The 19,553-nt window shown below is 38.1% G+C and overlaps 2 protein-coding genes across 2 annotated transcripts; both read right to left on the reverse strand.

Annotated features, from left to right (window-relative positions):
• Positions 1–7,033: 7,033 nt before the first annotated feature.
• LOC106377714 lies at positions 7,034–10,161 on the reverse strand. The gene is made up of 2 exons (XM_048766821.1): positions 9,427–10,161; positions 7,034–9,336 (listed from the first exon to the last, which is right to left on the reverse strand). The coding sequence occupies exons 1-2, from the start codon at positions 10,159–10,161 to the stop codon at positions 7,243–7,245; spliced, it is 2,829 nt and encodes a 942-aa protein (XP_048622778.1). The 3' UTR covers positions 7,034–7,242.
• Positions 10,162–14,481: 4,320 nt separating this feature from the next.
• Positions 14,482–15,255, reverse strand: LOC125591904 (glutathione S-transferase T3-like). The gene has a single exon (XM_048766822.1). It carries the CDS (start codon positions 15,253–15,255, stop codon positions 14,482–14,484), a length of 774 nt encoding a protein of 257 aa, XP_048622779.1.
• Between the last annotated feature and the right edge of the window lie 4,298 nt (positions 15,256–19,553).

A 19,553-nucleotide genomic window follows, 5' to 3' on the forward strand; every position in this document is an offset into this window, starting at 1 on the left:
CCTTATAATTCTGTTCGCACACGCATCGATCGATGCGTTTTTTTACACAAATGCATCGATCGATCCGTTTATAACAAAACGTACAAGATTTTCCGAGGATATTCCGAGGAACGCTTCAGATTTTGTTCGATCCATCGATGGTATAATCCAATCGATCGATCACATTCTTACGGCTTTCGTCCATCTGGTGATCGATCGATGCGTTTTTGTACACAAACGCATCGATCGATCCGTTTATAACAAAACGTACAAGAATTTCCGAGGATATTCCGAGGAACATTTGAGATTTTGTTCGATCGATCGATGGTATAATCTAATCGATCGATCACATTCTTACGGCTTTCGTCCATCTGGTGATAGATCGATGCGTTTTTTTTTACACAAACGCATCGATCGATCCGTTTATAAAAAAACGTACAAGATTTTTCGAGGATATTCCGAGGAACGTTTGAGATTTTGTTCGATCGATCGATGGTATAATCTAATCGATCGATCACATTCTTACGGCTTTCGTCCATCTGGTGATCGATCGATGCGTTTTTGTACAAAAACAAATCGATCGATCCGTTTATAAAAAAACGAACAAGATTGAAACCCCCAAACCCTAGTTCCTCGGAATTTCCTCGGAATATTCCGACGGAATTACGAGGAAGAATAGGGTTTCCTCGGAATTCCCTCGGAATAGTCCGAGGAAATTCCGAGGAAATAGGGGTTTTAAACCGAAAACAATGTTTTGCGGTTTGAATAACACCTATATAACCCTTATTAAGTTTCTTACGTTAATTATGAAGTCTAAAATTTGTTCCTTACCCCTTAATTAACACTTTTCCGATTGTATGAACGAAATCCCACAACATAAGAGAAACACTTATACGTTTTAATGAACGGTATAGGGAATACTTTCAATTAGTTTTGAAATTTGTTATTTCATGGTTTATGCTAATCTATACAAAGAATCCTCAATGGTATACATTACAGTTGTATAAGAAATGAAATACGGCAAAAAAAATTGATGTTTTGAAACCCCAAACACTAGTTCCTCGGTATTTCCTCGGAATATTTCGAGGAAATTCCGACGGATATTTTACTATCCGTCGGAATGTCCTCGGAATATTTTCATTTTATCGGGAAAATATTTCGCGAAAATTGAAATTATAATTCCGACGGAATTCCGACGGATAATATCCGTCGGACCCTAGGTTTTATAACCACGAGCCCCTTCTTCTTCCCCATTTCTTTCTTCTTCCTCTGCGCGACTCCTCTCTTTTTTCTCCAGCGATTTCCCCCTGAAATCCGACGATATCTCCGGCGATCTCCCCCTTTTCTTACACAAATCATGTAAGGACCCTATCCCACTCTCTTAGGTTCTATTTGTTAGGTTTTTGTGTAGTTTTGATAGATTTTTGTTAGGGTGATTGGTTATGACTGTGATTTTTGGTTGTATAATAGGTTTAGAATTGTGATTTGGTTGAATAATTTGTTTTGTTGAATTGATTTATAATTTTTTTATAATTTTTTTTAATTTTTTTTGTATTTATAAAATCGATTTTTGTATAGAAAATCGATTTTTGTATTTTACAAAACGATTTTTCTATATAAATTTGATTTTTTGGATTTTACAAAATCTTTTTTGTATATAAATTCGATTTTTTGGATTTTACAAAACATTTTTTAATATCTATACAACTTTTTTGTGATTAAAAACTATTATTTGGGATTTAAAAATATTTTTAATATATATATATATATATATATTATTAAAACTATTTTTTGTAATTATTAAACTATTTTTTATTTATTAAAACTATTTCTTTATTAGAACTATTTTTATTTATTTATTAAATATTTTTAATATCTATAAATATTTTTTTTGATTAAATTATTTGAGACTTTTTTTAAAAAAAAAAATAATTTATATATTTCTGTATTTATTAAATATTTTTTTTTAATTTACAGGTCTTATGATGATCAGATCCGGCCTCGACAGCGTCGTGGTCGTGGTGGTACGGGGAGCCTGTCTCGGGATTCCAGCCATTTTCAGGATTCCCCTTCGCCCCACAGCTCCAACCATACATCTCCCTCTGCTGCCCCCGCTCCTGCTCCTCTCGCTCCCGCTGCTGCATCCGCTCCTCCTCCTCCGGGTCCTCCGGGAGTGATGAGTGTTGCGGAGTTGGTTCAACAGCCCGGTCGTGACCATCTTCCGTATCTCACTCCGTATCCACATGGACGGGGTCAAACATGGTAATTAAACATTTTTTTCTTTAAATTTGGATTCATTATTAACCGTTTGTTCTTTTTATTAGGTTCAACCGATCCGGGAACGGGATCAGCGCGTGAATCAACCGTATGATGTACGCGGCCCTCGACAAGGGACATCCGACTTTCACTCACTTCCCTACCGACAAGCAGGTTCTGTGGTTTCGTCAGTTTGCGGTAAGTATTCTAATTTTTTACTTATATTTTTAATCTTTAATATAAATTTTCTACTAATTGTGTTTTTATTCAGCAAGAGTTCAACTGGAATTCCGATGAGACGTTCTTTATCTATCACCACTTCGTCCATAAAGTTATGGACAATTATGGGAAGCAGATCCACGAGTGGAAGAAGAAGTGGGAAATCAATAAGGTTTGATTTAATTTATTAAACAATTTTTTAATTTATTAAACTATTTTTAAATTTAATAAACTATTTTTTTTTTTATTATTAAAAGGTCCCAAAGTCGATGAACGACACGGTCTGGAAGGAGTTGTGTGCGCATTGGGATAAGGAAGAGACGAAAGAAACTTCTTCCACCAACTCCACCAACCGCAGGAGCGACCGTAAAGGGAAGGGCATCTACAAGCATAACTTGGGTGCTCAATCTATTGCCACTCTGGGAGATCGCATGGTAAGTTCAAACGTTTTTTCTTCAATTATTTGAGTTTCAGAATTTTAATTTATTGTGCATTTCTTCTAATTTCTAATGTTTCTTTAATTTATGTTTTTTTTCAAGGCGGAAGAAAATGATGGCGAGCCGGTTGATGATCTCGCCCTAATGAGGAGGGCGTATACCAACAAGAAGACCGGCCAGATTGATGACGGTCTTGTGAGGGACGTGGTCGACCTGGTCCAAACTCAGGTGGTAGACGAAGTGTCTCAGCTTCAAACCGAGGATGACGCTTCGACGGCTTCGACCAACTTGTCCCGGTTTCGAATCAACGAAATCGTTGAATCCGTAAGTTCTTTTTTTTTAAAGTTCAATTCATTTATTTCTTGGTTTAAATTTGTAAATTTGGCTATTTTCTATTCAGTCGGTTCCAAAGAAGAAGGGACGTTTGGTCGGTTTGGGTCGTCGCACCCGGTCGGTTCCTCCTTCTTCTGCACCACCGCCCTTTGTTGATCCAGAAGTACTTACGACTCAGTTGAAGGACAAGGATGATCGCATATCTTTGTTGGAGACCCAGATGGCGGCTCAACAGGCGGGCTATGAGGCACAGAGGAGGCTGAACCAGCAAATGATGGAGATGATGCAGAGGATGTACCCGAACGAGGTGTTCCCGGACGTGCCAGACCCGTAGTTTTTTTTTTTCCAAAAACTCAGAATGTTTTATTTTTATTTCTGAAACTTTGAATTTTAATTAATATGATTTCAATTTTAATTTTAATTTTATATTTTCGAATTTAAATTTCAAAAATTTTTTTTTTAAAAAATTAATATTTTTTACATTCCGAGGAAATTAATTATATTTTTTACTCGATCGATCGATGCGTTTTTGGACATATACCCATCGATCGATCCATTTATATAAAAACGTTCGGAATATACCGAGGGACAACTTCCTCGGAATATACCGAGGGAGATATTCATCGGAATATACCGAGGGAGATGTTCCTCGGAATATACCAAGGGACATGTTCCTCGGAATATTCCGAGGAAAGGTGTCCCTCGGTATATTCCGAACGTGTTTTTATAAACGGATCGATCGATGGGTATATGTCCAAAAACGCATCGATCGATGTATATCCCGACGAAGTACTCCTTCGGTATATTCCGAGGAGATTTCCGACAAACTGATGCTCCTCGGAATTTCCTCGGAAATGTGTTTCCTCGGAATTCCGTCGGATATTTCCGACGGAATTCCGAGAAAAGAAGAAATTCCGAGGAATTATTTCCGAGGACTTGTTTCGTCGATATGTCGTCAGAATAACGTTATTCCGACGAAATTCAGACGATTTTTTTCCTCAGTATCCATATTGTTTTCTTGTAGTGTTAAGTGTATCCGGTAGGTCGATTCGGTAGGAAACCTTTCCCACCTTCCCAACTATCTCGAACGGTCCTTCATACTTCCGGATCAAGCCCTTGTGCAGGCTCCGGAATGCCTTGAACTGTTGTGGAAGTAATTTCACAAGTACAAGGTCGCCCACTGAGTATTCCGAAGGCCGTCTCTTCTCGTCTGCCCATTTCTTCATCCATTTTCGGGATTTCTCCAAACATGCTCGGGCAAGGTCAGCATGTTCTTCCCACTGCTTAGCCATTATGAACGCTCCGGGACTCTTCCCTTCGGTCCTTGGTGTGACCAAGGTGTGCGGAGTCAATGGCTGTTGCCCCGTTGCAAGCTCAAACGGACTCCGTCCCGTCGCCTCGCTGCGTTGAAGATTGTATGAGAACTGGGCTATGTCCAGCAACTTCGCCCAGTCCCGTTGGTTGGCGCTTACAAAGTGACGGAGGTAGCCTTCAAGCAAGGCATTCACCCTTTCGGTCTGTCCATCAGATTGCGGGTGAAAACTTGTTGAGAAGCTTAGTTCCGTCCCAAGAATTTTGACTAGTTCTGTCCATAAACGCCCAGTGAACCGGGGGTCCCGGTCACTTACAATGTTCTGAGGCAGTCCCCAAAGTTTTACCACGTTTTTGAAGAACGCCCTTGCTGCCTCTTCCGCAGTGCAGTCCCGATCACAAGCCACAAACGTCCCATATTTAGAGAATCGATCCACAATCACCAGGATGGATCCAAACCCTTCGGACTTAGGTAACGCACTGATGAAATCAAGCGAGACCGAGTCCCATGGTCGCTCTGGGATTGGTAGTGGCTGTAACAATCCAGCAGACTGCTTGTTTTCCGACTTGTCTTGTTGGCAGACTAGACAAGTTTTTACATCAAGCTCCACGGTATCCCTCATCTGTGGCCAATAGTATCCAGCTTCGACAAGTGCCATCGTTCTTTTCTGTCCCGGATGGCCCGCCCATCGCGTATCATGGCACTCTCGAATGATATCTCTTCGAAGACTTTCCCACTTAGGCACATAAAGCCTTCGACCTTTGGTGTAGAGTAACCCGTCTTCTACCCAAAATCGATGTACTTTCCCCTCGTTGGATAGCTTCACCAGCTCCTTAGCGACTGGATCCCGTTCCAGCCCCCCTCGGATTCGAGCCATAATGGTCCCCTCGACTTGGCTCATTGCTGCCAACTCCGCCTTCCGACTTAGTGCGTCGGCCACCACATTCACCTTCCCTGGCTTGTACTCCAAAGTGTAATCGAACTCAGCCAGGAAGTCTTGCCATCTTGCTTGCTTCGGGGACAGCTTCTTCTGGGTCTGGAAGTAACTCGTCGCCACATTGTCCGTTTTGACCGAGAAATGCGCCCCAAGAAGGTAGTGTCTCCAAACTCGCAAGCGATGGACTATTGCAGTCATCTCTTTCTCTTGAACCGTGTACCGCCGTTCAGTCTCGTTGAGCTTACGGCTTTCAAAGGCAATTGGATGTCCATTTTGCATCAGCACTCCCCCGATGGCAAAGTCGGAGGCATCCGTGTGTAACTCGAAAGGGAGACTGAAGTCAGGTAAGGCCAGGACGGGTTCCTGGTAGCGCTGGGAATTTGGTTCTTTGCCCGTGGGACCCGGCCCATTTGACCCGCTGCGGGGCGGGTGCGGGCCCAAAAAAGTTTGGGGTTTTAAAGTTGCGGGTCAGGCGAATCGGGTTAGAAAATAGCGGGGCGGGCGCGGGTTCTAATAATTTTGGTAGCGGGTTAGCGGGCACCCGCATATGCTAAGAAACATGTTGTTTTGGTTTTAAGGTTGTGTCGTTTTTGCGCTTTAGGTTGTTAGTGTGTGTCGTGTTTTAGTTATAGGTTGTAACTGTGTGTTGTTTTCAATTTTTTGGGCAATAAAATTAAATCTGAAAGCCCTAATTCTCTGTCGAACCCTAATCGACTTCAGTCTCAATTCTCTGCCGAACCCTAATCGAATCTTACTCTCTGCAGATCGTCAATTCTCATTCCGAGTCTCGACTTCTCAGTTCTCAGCCTATCTCTGTATCTCTAGACTCGACTCTCTGTTGATGTCTCTCTCTCTCTCTCTTGGTCAAGGGCAAGGTATATGTCGATCTCTGTCTCTCTCTCAACTATATGTATATGTCTCTGTCTCTGTCTCTCACGATCTCTATCTCTCTCGACTCTCTGTCTCTCTCGACTCTCTGTCTCTGTCTCTCTCGATCGCTGTCTCTCTCTGTGTCTCTCTCGACTCACTGTTTTTGTCTCTCTCCCTCTCGACACTGTCTCTGTCTTTAATATCTCTGTGTCTCTCAATTTCTGTCTTCTTTACACTCTGTTTCTCTTGTTGTTGAGTTTTCGTAGTCTTCCTGTTGTATTTTTGTTCTGAACAGGTACTAAAATGTATTCAGACCAACAAGATGGAGCTGATGGTGGGATAGCCACAGCATAGTGTTGGGAGTGAGGGGTCGAGCTTTCCACATAAAATTTTAGAGGATTCAAGTCAGACAAAAGATGTCTTCTCCCACAAACAATATGGCAGCTTGAACAATATGACAATGGTAATTTTACTTGATTCATAGTTTTGTAATTTTATTGTACAGAAACAGAGACTTCATTCATGAAATATTTTGCTGGTTTTGGACAGAAACAGAGGTTGCTGAATCAATAAGTGTATATTTTTCCTGCGTTTGTGACGTTTGCATAGACGTGTAAGTGATCAATTATTAGTCATTTGCCTTCATTCCATTTATTTGCTGATCATATACTGAGCTATTTTATCATTTAGGCAACTGATCAACTTGAGGTCGTGGCAAGAACAAGAAGGAAGACCTCTACGTAATTTGTTTTTAAGTTTGATTTCAGTTTGGACAAGAACTTATTTTTCTGTGTTGTATGTTGTTCTTTAGAACTTAAGATTATTGCATGGTGTTTATTGAAACTTAAATTCATATATGTTGTTTAAACTTAGGACTTCTATTATGTTTAATATGTTTATCAGTCATTTTTTGTGATTTGGACAAAATTTTTTTTTTTTTGATTTGGGCGGTTTACCCGCTTGACCCGCTTGATTAATGCGGGGCGGGTGCGGATATCTTGTACAACTCTCAGCGGGTCATGCGGGTAATTTTTTTTGTTAAAAATTTGACTCATACCCGCTGCGGGCCGGGTCGGGCGGGGCGGATCCGACCCGCTTCCCAGGACTAGTTCCTGGCTTACCGCGGTCTTTAGTTCCTCAAAGGCCTCTTGGCACGGTCCGAACCAGTCCCATGTTTTCCTTTTCTTGAGAAGGTTCGTCAGTGGTGCTGCTTTCCTTGAGTATCCCTCAATGAACCGACGATAGTAGTTGACCAGGCCAAGGAAAGATCGCAACTCCGTTACCTTGGTCGGGGCCTCCCACTCCTTAATTGCTTTAACCTTCGGTTCATCCATCTTCAGCTTTCCATGGCCGATAACATGGCCAAGGAACTGAACTTCCTCGGTGGCAAAGGTACACTTTTCTCGCTTCACAAACAACTCATTCTCGCGGAGAACACGGAATACGGTCCGCAAGTGCTCCACATGCTCCTCCATCGAGTTGATGTAGATAACGATATCATCCAAGTATGCCACCACGAACCGATCCAAGTAGGGCTGTAGGATCTGGTTCATCAGGGTGCAAAACGTGGCTGGGGCGTTTGTAAGACCAAATGGCATTACCAACCACTCGAACGAACCATACCGCGTTATGCATGCAGTCTTCGGCTCATCCCCTTCCGCTATCCTGACTTGATAATAACCCTTCTGCAAGTCCATCTTTGTATAGACTTTCGCCCCACCAAGTCTATCGAATAGGTCAGCAATCAGCGGAATAGGATAACAGTTCTTGATCGTTACCTTGTTAAGGGCCCGGTAGTCCACGCACATCCTCAATGAGCCATCATGCTTCTTTTGGAACAAGACTGGGGCCCCATAAGGTGCCTTTGATGGCCTTAGCTTCCCCGTTGATAACAACTCATCAAGTTGTTTACGTAACTCCTCCAGCTCGGATGGAGCCATTCTATAAGGCGCCATAGAAGGTGGTTTGGCTCCTGGCTCCAACTCGATCTGGTGGTCCACCGCCCTCCTCGGTGGTAGCTTCTCGGGCAACTTTGCCGGTATAACGTCCTCGTTCTCCTCAAGGACCGTTTTGATGATTTGAGGGATATCCTCCACGTTATTGGGCTCATCCTCCATCTTTATCATGGCCAAAAACGTGGGTTCACCCCTCTTCACTCCCTTGGTGAGTTGCATCGCCGATAGTTGCCTCATTCCATCGGTGTTCTCTTCCAAGGCCGGAATCATGCACGGTGATCCCTTCTCGAGAATGCATACCGAGCTCAACGCAGGCATGGGTACGGCTGAGACTTGTCTCATGAAGTCCATACCCAAGACTACCTTGAAATCGTCCATGGGAACGACTGAGAAGTTCACCGGACCGCTCCAGCTTCCCAGCTTCATCCCGACCCCTCGAGCTATACCATCGACGGGTTGAGCCCTTGCGTTCACCATCTTCATCCAACCGTCTTTCTTGGACCACTTGACGCCAAGTCTCACAGCTTCGTCTGTTGTCATGAAGTTGTGAGTGGCACCCGTGTCCACCAACACTCGGGTTGGCTTATCATTAATCCGAGCTTCCACGTACATGAGCCACTTGCTCGTCGGCTTCACTCCCGGGTTAGCCTTCAGGGCGTTGAGAAGTTGCAACGACCCCATCTTTCCTGGTTCCTCTCCTGGAGTCTCGGTGTCACGACTCTCCATGATAGCCGATAAAGACCCCATCTTCGGGCAGTCCTTCATTGCATGTGGCCCCTTGCACACAAAGCATCCTCCCTTCGGAACGAAGGACTTTTTCTTTGCCTCGAAGTCTTCCCGATGAGCACCCTTGTCAAAACTCCTTGAGCTGGATGGTCGGGCAGTATCCCGTCTCGCTCCCCCACCTTTAGCCACGCCCTGTTCCTTCTTCTTCGAGGACTCGGACGGACCAGAGGTACGGAAGTCAGTCAGCGACTCAGCCACCGCGATGGCTTCGTCCACCGTCTTGACTCCCCGACGCTGCAACTCTTGCTTGGCCTAAGATTGCAGTCCATCGGTAAAGTAGAACACAAGATCCTCCGCGGTCATGTTCGGAATCTGAAGCATGAGCGTTGTGAATTCCTTCACATAGTCCCGGATCGAGCCACGCTGTCGAAGTTCCCTCAACTTCTTGCGGGCCTCATATACAACGTTCTCTGGGTAGAACTGCCGCTTCAACTCTTTCTTGAAATCATCCCAAGTTTCGATCCGGCATGTTCCTTGCTCGATCTCGGAATGTTTCCTTCGCCACCATAGCATGGCTGTGTCCGACAGGTAAGACGTAGCGGCCTTCACCTTCGCATTCTCAGCCACCAGGTTGAGATTGTCGAAGTATATCTCCATCTGCCAAAGGAAATTCTCGACCTCCTTGGCATCCCGCGCACCGTTGAACCGGTTTGGTTTCGGAAATTCAATCTTACCAATACTGGTTCCGCCAACGGCTTCAGCATTCACACTAGCCCTCTTGACCAACGTGATGTCTTCCTCCATTGCAGTAAAGCGTGCCTTCATCCCGTCGATGTCATCACGCAACGCCTGCATGGATCCCGTCACCAACTCCTCGAGTCGAATGAACCGAGAGTCCAAGTCGGCAGCATTTTGCTTGACCTCCTCAAGCCCACCGAACACAACACTCTCTAGCTCAGTGACGGTATGCTCGACCCTCTCGAGCTTCTCACCAATCTCACCCACAGCCACCCCCAAAAACTCACGAGAAACACTCTTTTCCCGCTGGGTGCCAGCACGTGTGGACGTAGCCTCCCGTCCGCGCTCCTCCACGCCAGACTGAGAACTCACCTCTTTTTGTTTGTCTCCCTTAGCCATTTTCTTTACTCGGACAGAGTCTCCCCTTGTCTGGATCGTAAACCCGCTCTGATACCAACTGTCACGGACTGATTTCTTCACAGCAATCAGGACGTGCGGCCTTAGCAACTTTCACCCTTGTGGTTTGCTAAGTCAGCATCTCGAACAACTCGCTCAGCACTTAGAGAGAGAATATGGACGTTTATAGAGAGAGAGTTTGTGGAAGTGTTTTCTTATTAAAACTTGGTGATTTACAAGGGAGGGGATCACCCCTTTATATACACTTTCTCCTCCTCAACGGACGGTTCAGATCGAAACGATCTAACGGTTGTGAGGTTCCTTCTCAAGGGTTCTACAAAGCTCCACACTTTTCTACACTTCTCCCTACCTAAGATATTTTACAAAAGACTTAAAGCTTAAGAAAATAGTTAGTGGAGTGGGCTTCACCTCTGGCCCGACCCGATCTTTGGTTGTCTTCATGGACGTTTTGGGTTAAAACGCGCCGTGACACACTGCTGGCTACTCTTCCCTTTTTCTGTTTATCTTATTGATCGATTCATGATGTGTCTCTGGTCGCCGGTTTGATGAGGACGCTCACTCTCCCTTCCCAGCAACGGTGAGGATGTATCTGAATCTTATTATATTTAATATTATATTATCCTTCTTATACATGTAAACCCTAAACAGTATAATATGTTTTAGATTATGTATCACAAAATCTCTTTAAGTTTTTTTTTCAACAAGAAATAAAATAACGAAATTACTCTATAAATTTATTTATATTTAATAGTATAGATTCCTAAAGTATTGGTTTAGAATATGTTCTAAGTATATCCACACAAGAAATCATTTAGCAACTAAATATGTAATAAGATTTGGTTTCCCGATTGTAACAACAGTCCTAAGACCATATTTGTTATTTACCAAAAAAGAGTTAGTCAACAAGCTCTAATTTATTTAATTAATTAGTCATAACTTTTTACCAATGTTTGACGAGTTAAAAACAATAATTACTTATTCTAATTTTAAAATATTAAAAATAAAAAAAAATCGCAAATATTAAAAATCAAAGTAAAACCAGTGTAAAACATGTTAATAGAAAAATTATCATTTTTTGTTTTCATAAAGTTATATTTATACACAATTTTAATTTGATTACAGAAAGATCTATATGATGAACATATGTCAGTTTGTATAATACAAATACTTTAAATCAACATAAGAATAAAATTGCATTTTATTAAAATATTTTATTTAAAAATAGGATTTGCAATATATTAGGGTTAAAAACATTAAATCTTACATTGTTATCATAGATATAAACTGTTTGTATTGAAAATTATTTTTTTCATAAACTCAAATGTTTAATATAACTAACATCTCAAATTAATATTTCAGTTTCTACTTACAAATTTAAGAATGAAAAAACAAAATTGCATCATCTATGCCAAAAAAAAAAAAATTTTAATATAATATTAATTATTTACCATATTACTTTAAATATTTAATTAAAAATCTTCCATAGGTTAGATTTTTTTTGAAAACTCAGAAATAATATCATCTAAAAGAATTAAAATAAATCATATCAACAAATTTAATAATAAATATATAGAAGAAAACGAAAGAAATTTCCAAAATTTGTATTATTTTAGTTTAATATTTTGTCAATAAAATAATTTCGCGCTTCGAAAGTGCGGATCAAAATCTAGTATACTATTAAATCAGAATCTCTCATATGATTCTGCCCTTATTTTTTCTATATAATTACAGTTTCATGCCAGTTCCCTATTTATACCTAATAACATTAATTATTTTGATCCAAAAATAAACTAACGTATTGTAGCATTCAATAAATCTTATTAAATAAATTAACCTTTTAGATATTATTCCATAACTATCTATCCTATAAAAGCTTAACACTAACACCTAAGAGCAAGAGCATTAGTGAACTCCCCCTTGAAGTTCATAAGGATTTTTTAATATTTTTTGGTGAGTCTATGAATAGTTATGAACATGTTTCTATTGTTTTCTGCATTAGTGAACCTGAAGAAGGAGTTCATAGGAATAAAATAATAATATTTATATATTTTTTTTAAGAAAATCAAATTATTGAGAATACATGAATAAAATATTAAAATATATTATAAATATTTTAAAACCTTTTATTCAATACATTAAGAGTAGATTACATAAATCGAGAACATACAAACATACAAACATTATTCATCTTCATTACCAAATTTTTGCCATATATTTTCCATTAAATCAGCTTTCAAACGATCATGCTTCTCTGTATCTCGAACTTCTCTGCGAATGCCTAACATATCACCGACATGGATACTTTCTCTCCTTTTCACCTTCGAACTTCTGCTTGACTCTCCTGACTCGAACTCAGATGTATCAATTTGAGCGTATCTGTGTCGTTCGTTCTCTACTATCATATTGTTCAATATGACACAAGTACTCATTATCTTTCTTATCTTTTCCTTGTCCCATAGTAGAGCTGGGTTTTTAACAATTGCAAACCTCGATTGCAATACTCCAAAAGCCCGTTTGACATCTTTTCCGGTGGATTCTTGACGTTCAGCAAATAGCTCTGCTCTAGGACCTTGAGGAAGTGGGACGGATTGGATAAATGTTGCCCAATTCGGATAAATTCCGTCCGTAAGGTAGTAGGCCATACGATAAGTGTGGTTGTTGACCTTGAACTTAACTTTAGGTTCTCGACCTTGTAAGATGTCATCAAAAACTGGTGACCGATCAAGAACATTGATATCGTTGAGGGTACCTGGTAATCCGAAAAATGCGTGCCATATCCAAAGATCATGTGATGCCACGGCTTCTAAGACAATTGTCGGCTTTCCTGAACCACGTGTGTACTGACCTTTCCAAGCCGTTGGGCAGTTTTTCCACTCCCAATGCATACAATCGATGCTGCCTATCATCCCTGGAAACCCGCGTACCTCTCCAACATCGAGTAATCGTTGAAGATCCTTTCCAAACATAAACGTGATGTACTGTCACCAAGTCGGAGATATTCGTCATATGTATCTCCCGATTGACCATATGCCAGCATACGTATAGCTGCCGTACACTTTTGAAGTGCAGATAGCCCGTTCCTTCCGCAAACATTTCGTATTTGCTGAAAGTATGGAACTTCATTACTTATACGTTCGACAATGCGAAGGAACAATGGCTTGTTCATTCGAAAACGCCTCCTAAACATTTTCGGTGGGTGTGTAGGATTTTCCTTGAAATAATCGTTCCATAGTTGATTGTGTCCTTGCTCCCGATCTCTTTCGATGTAATCTCGTCTCGTCGGCTTGTTGGGGTGAGCATGAATCACTGAGTCGATGAAATTATCAACTACTTGGTCGACCATTTCTTCTAAAGCTTCATCAACTTCATCACTTGATGAGGAAGACATTGGTGTTTTTTTTTTTTCCTAAAATGACAAAAGGGGATTTGTAACTAAAATTTAATCAATTGTACATATCTCTATAATTCTATTATATTTTTTCATAATTTTTTTTTTCATTAGTGTATCATTTTTTATCAAAATTTATTTTCTTTTCCATTATTCTATCATCTTTTTTCATAATCTATATTTTTTCACATTATATCATTTTTTTGCATTATCACTTACCTTGATTTGGAGCTTGAAATTTGTTGTTGAATTCACTACTACAAGAGAGAAGTTTGAAGCTTCAAGTTTGATGTTTGAGCACCACGATCAGCTTGCTTGAAGGTTGTTGTTACAGATTGTTACCACAGTTTGTTGACAAGAGAAGAGAAGAGAGAGACAAGAGAAGAGAAGAGACAAGAGAAGAGAGGTGATAACGAGAGAGAGACAAGAGAAGAGAAGTGAGACAGTTTTTTTGTGTGCTTTTCTCAGTTGTAATAATAAGAGACAAACATAGAGAAGAGAAGTGATGCACATTTTATAACCAAACTGAAAGACATAGTTTATATAGAGAGAGACATTGTTTTACATCCGTGAATCAACATATTTTACATCCGTGAATCAACAGCAAAAGACATCAAGTCCTACACATAGTACATCCGTTTACATCCGGGATTAAAAGCTGACATAAAGTCCTACTACCCGTGGCTTAAAGTATCCGCAAATAACATATAGAAAAAAACAAAATCCTTCACCTGCAACACCCCGCAACCTTCCAACCCGTGACCTGCAACACCCTGGCCTTCCAACCCGTGACCTGCAAAACAAAGGAGAACAGAACCAATAAACAAGCTAATACACTAACCAAATACACTGCTACTACTCAAAGAAAGGAAAACATATTGAATAAACAAAAACAAGCTAATACACTAACCAAATCAAAGCATTTCAGAGATTAGCTTATTCTTAAGAGCCACTTCATGATCAGAAAGTGTGTCTATGTTTTTGGCTAAGAGGCGATCTAGGATCATTTGTTTGGATAGGGTGTTTTTCTGAGATAGGATGGTTTGTATCCGATCAAAAGCTGCTTCGTTTGGCTTCTTGCGTTTGGCAGCTTTGCTAGCTTTAACACTCGGAGGCCTAACCTCTTCCTCGTCAGCCACCACTTGTGGACCACCTTCCTTACTTTTCTCCTTCGGCTGAGAGTGTGATCTCCATTTCTGATCGAACCGAAGTTCCCTCCAGCAATGTTCAAGAGTGAACTTGACATTATAGTCATTGAAGAAGATGTCATGCGGAGCCTTCATGACATCATTCTCTGTTTGGCCACTCGATTGCTCCTTCAACGCACTTTCATGGCATCCCACAAACCTGCAGACCTCCGCATTCACCCTTCCCCACCTCTGGTTACATTGACTCCAGTGTCTTGGGAGGGAGCCAACGAGGTGAGGACTCGAATTGAAATACTCCCCTATCCTCTTCCAAAAGGATCCTAACTTCTGTTCATTACTGACAATGGGATCCTTGCTGGTGTTCAACCAAGCACTGATCAGCACAATGTCTTCTTTGGTTGACCACTTTCCCCTTTCCACTGGTTTAACTAACCCGGGAGAGGTAACAGGTACCTCAGCAGAGTCTACATCTAGTGGTGGACTGCTCTGTGAGGCTAACAGGTTAACAAACCCGGGAGAGTGTAGGGAAAAAGGGTCCATTTTCTGTTTTGATTTTGTTTGATGTTTAGAGGTTTTAGTGATTTTTAAGGGTGGATTGTTTGTGTTTTTATAAGTGGATTCCCTATGTTTTAAACTAGTTTCACTTAGGTTAATTACACAACAACAACCACAGTTAATTACACAACAACTAAATTTAAATACACAACAACTTATTCACAGTTAGCATTCATTACACATCAAATCAGGTTTATTTAACTCGAACAATTTTTAAACTTTAACCAACAAACACAACAATGAATGATAAAGCAAATTCAAGTACGAGTTATACTCTAGCTAGTTCAGATCATTTAAAGCTCTACTCAACCTACTTCAGTTCTAGTTAACGTCTAGCTACGAAGCAACCAAAACGCGTAGTTCTAGTTCAATTAAGATAGAGTCTAACCTTTGGTGGTTATTCGAAGCAGAGCTTCTCCAGGTCAGCTACTTGCACCATGAGGTTATAAACCTCCGCAGTGAGGCGATCAACCTGCCGAGTGAGCCCTTTAGCCTGTGCCTGCACATGGAAACAACAATGAAAATGTCTTATTCACATAATAAGTTATTAAAAAAAATATGTAGAGAAAAATGTGACAAAAAAAAAATTTGTTTACTAACCTCTAGTGTCTCAATCTGGTTTTTCAGACTCGGTACGAACTTCATCACCTCCTCAGCCTCCTCCAGAGGCTTAGTCAAGCTTTCGATCTGCTCCTGGACACCAATCACCCAAGGCTGGCGATAGTGAAACCCATCAGCCTTGTTTAGAACCAAAAAAATATCAGCATACGTATGTCTATAAACATAATGAATGAAAATGTTCTTCAGAGTCTTACCTCGTAGTTGGCGCAGGTGAAGAAACGCTTCCCAGGAAGAGTGTCGTACTCCTACTTCACTCGAACCTCGTCGATGATTCTCCCACCACAGGAACACCTTCTCGGAATCCCGTATTCTGAATCGCAAGTGTATGAAAGCATGTTGATGTAGTCCTTTTTACTCTTTGAATGCTTTCTCTCTTCTGAGGGATCCATCTGTAAAAAAAATCAAATCTATTTTAGAACATTTAAATCCAAACAATATAATAAACGACCCCTATATCGAACCCTCTTGAGGATTTACAATTATTAAACGAAACCCCCGAATCAATTTAGAACCCTAACTCGAAATCCCTCTATCGATTTGAAATCTCAGAGAAACGAACCCTAAATGAAACGACCATGACGATTTACAGCAATTATTCGAAACCCATATATCGATTTACATCCCAAACTCGAAAGCCCCAAATTGATTTGAAATCCGAGAAAACGGTTTCGAGTTTCGACCACAAAATCGACCCAATCCAACCCTCAATCTACTCGATACTCACCTGAGCAAGTGGAGAAGACACTCCGTCGTCGATTAGAACGAGAAAACCTCCGGGAGACGGCGTCGCACGAGAAATCGCCTCTCACAACGAAACCCTAGCTTTTTGGTCGAGAAGAGCAAATGAGTCGATACACGGGGAAGCCCAACTTTCCTCCTCCTCTACGCGCTTTCGTTCAACAAATCAACACACGACGCGTGGCTTGAACCCGCTTCATACGATATCACTCGTAAGGCCCGGTTCATCAAAACGAACCCATTTTTTATTTTCTTTTATTCATCGGCCCCTTAGAACTCGAGCCCATGAACCTCACTAAAACCCCTACTATGCATGGTCTAAGTTACTAAACAATGACCCTATATTACATTCCTGTTGAAAATAATAAATACTAACCATACAAATCCTAAACCCTTGTGTACCTATATTATATTATATTATATTTTATTTGCCTTTTTATATTATGAGATGACACTTATAGGAGATGGTATATTGAATTGTTAAGTAACTTAGGGATTTACAATGTGATTTAAGTTTTGTTTGATTTTTATTTCAAAATAAAGAATAACGTTGAGAACTTTGAGATATTTTCAAAATAGGTATATTTTCAGAATAGGTTTGAAAAAAGAATAAAATTTAGCAAATATATCTAATGTTAAAATATACACAACTCTACACTCTTCAATTATTCTCACCGTCTTTCATTTGTCACTAAAAAAAACTGACTTTTAAAATACAATAGTATTTATGATAACAAATGCTTAATAATTATATTTAGGTACGGAATGTATAGTTATAGAAATTAAACTTATAAATATATGTAAACTATACTAATTTATTTGAAAAGAAATAGTTCTGCATTTTTAAAGCGCGGATCAAAATCTAGTTATATTTTTAAAACCTTTTCAAAATTATAACCAGAGAAAACATTTTTCTTAAATATAAGTAATCTATTTGGTACTCTTTTAGTAATCAGTGATCCGGTAAGATTTAAATTGTTCGAAAGTCTTGAAAAACAACAACTAGCTTCCAATTATATTGCTTCCACTAAATACTCTAAAAATTTGAGCAAATAAATCATATAAAAACTTAGACCATGCTCATTATCTATACTATTAATTTAGATTCTTATTTTTATCTACTGATAAAAAAATTTCTTTTAACTTTTGGAACTACTCATAATTCTATCATTTACTATGCACACGCTTTTTATACATCATACTTAATATTGACTGATTACTTAATTTAAACAGATATTCTTTTAAACCATACTTTGGTTTTCAAATACAAATAAAGAAAAATACAAAGAATCGCAACAATACAAATAAAGAACAATTTAATATTCATATTTTTTATATAAATGTAAACAATCTTATATATTAAAATAGAAGTCATGACTTCTTTCATGTGTGATTTTTTTTTAATTTGAACCATCACTTAAAATTTTTATTAAATGTATTATATTAAGACTAATAATACATAGAATCTTTAAAATACTTTAATCATAATATCTTTTGATATCTTTTCATTTTAAATATAAATATATTTATTTTAAAATTCTAACAAATCTGTTTTAAAATATTTTTACAAGATCTTCATTTTCGAAATTATATTTAAATATTTTCACTAATTTCAAAATTAATTTGAAATATTATTATACATTAATAAATTCAGTAATCGTTTATAAAATGAAAAATAAAAAAATTTTGTAATATTTTATATATTATATAATCATAATCAATCACATTAAAAGAAATTTATTATATTGAGCTAAATATAATAAAATTGTATTAAATTTATAAATTTTATATATTTTATTTTCGTAAGTATAAAATATTTATGTTCAAAAATAAAATCTAATACGTTGGTAAGATGGGTTAGCATTAGCAAACTATAAAATACATGTATAAAAATTAACATGTATTTCTTTAAAGTTTATAATATAAAAATTTTGAAACTACTGTAATCATAATATATTTTCATTTTAAATACAATATATATATTTATATAGTATATTTTAAAAATTCCAATAAATCTGTGTAAAAATATTTTAACAATAATTTAATGTATTTTAAGTTATCGTTTATAAAATAAAAAATAAATAAATAATATCCTATTTTATCTCTTTTATAGTTATGATCATATTAAAATACAATTATTATACTTAAATAAATATGATAAAAGTATATTCAATTGATAAATTTATAAATTTTATTTTCATAAATATAAATTATTTATTTTAAAAATATAATATGATGATAGAACGGTTTAAAATTAGCAAACCATATAATATATGTCTAAAAATTAACATATCTTAGACTTTTGTATATACAATAATATATTATCTAAAATGAATAAGCATAAAAATATATCAGTAAAAAGAAATACAGCTTTGAAACACGTGTCATAATTTAGCATAAATTAAATACAAAATAATTTTCAAATATGTTTTTTCATGAATATATTAATTTTTTTAATAACTAAATGCAAATACAATAAGATAAATATATAATAAGAAATGAAAATATATACGGTTTTAAACAATTGATTAATTATAACATGTAAATTATAAAATTATTGTTTTTGGAATAGTTATATAAACATTTACATATATGACTAACGTTAAAAATATATACCACTAATGTTTAAAAACAATAATTTATGTATAGAAAAGTGAAAACAAACATCCGCGCGATTGCGCGGATCAAAATCTAGTATTATATTATAAAAGTTTTTTATTCTCCAAAATTCTCGTGTTGTCGTTATAGCAAACTTTTTTTGTATATTATAGCATAAAACTAAAATCAGTGATTTTGAAATATTTTTAAACTTCTTCATTTTTAGGTACCAAATATTGTAACAAGTTTTATATATATATTTTTAGATTTTGCATGGTAAAATTTTGACTATTGAATATATTACCGGATTAGGAACTTGGATTTGT

The sequence above is a fragment of the Brassica napus genome, chromosome C8 (genome assembly GCF_020379485.1).
Source record: "Brassica napus cultivar Da-Ae chromosome C8, Da-Ae, whole genome shotgun sequence".
NCBI lineage: Eukaryota > Viridiplantae > Streptophyta > Magnoliopsida > Brassicales > Brassicaceae > Brassica > Brassica napus.

Excerpts from the sequence above, each read along its gene's own strand:
- LOC106377714 (XM_048766821.1), bottom strand. The coding sequence starts at position 10,161 with ATGGCTAAGGGAGACAAACAAAAAGAGGTGAGTTCTCAGTCTGGCGTG. Across the intron at positions 9,337-9,426 it reads GTGGCTCGATCCGGGACTAT|GCCAAGCAAGAGTTGCAGCG; the intron begins GTGAAGGAATTC and ends CTGCAATCTTAG.
- LOC125591904 (XM_048766822.1), bottom strand. The coding sequence starts at position 15,255 with ATGGACCCTTTTTCCCTACACTCTCCCGGGTTTGTTAACCTGTTAGCC.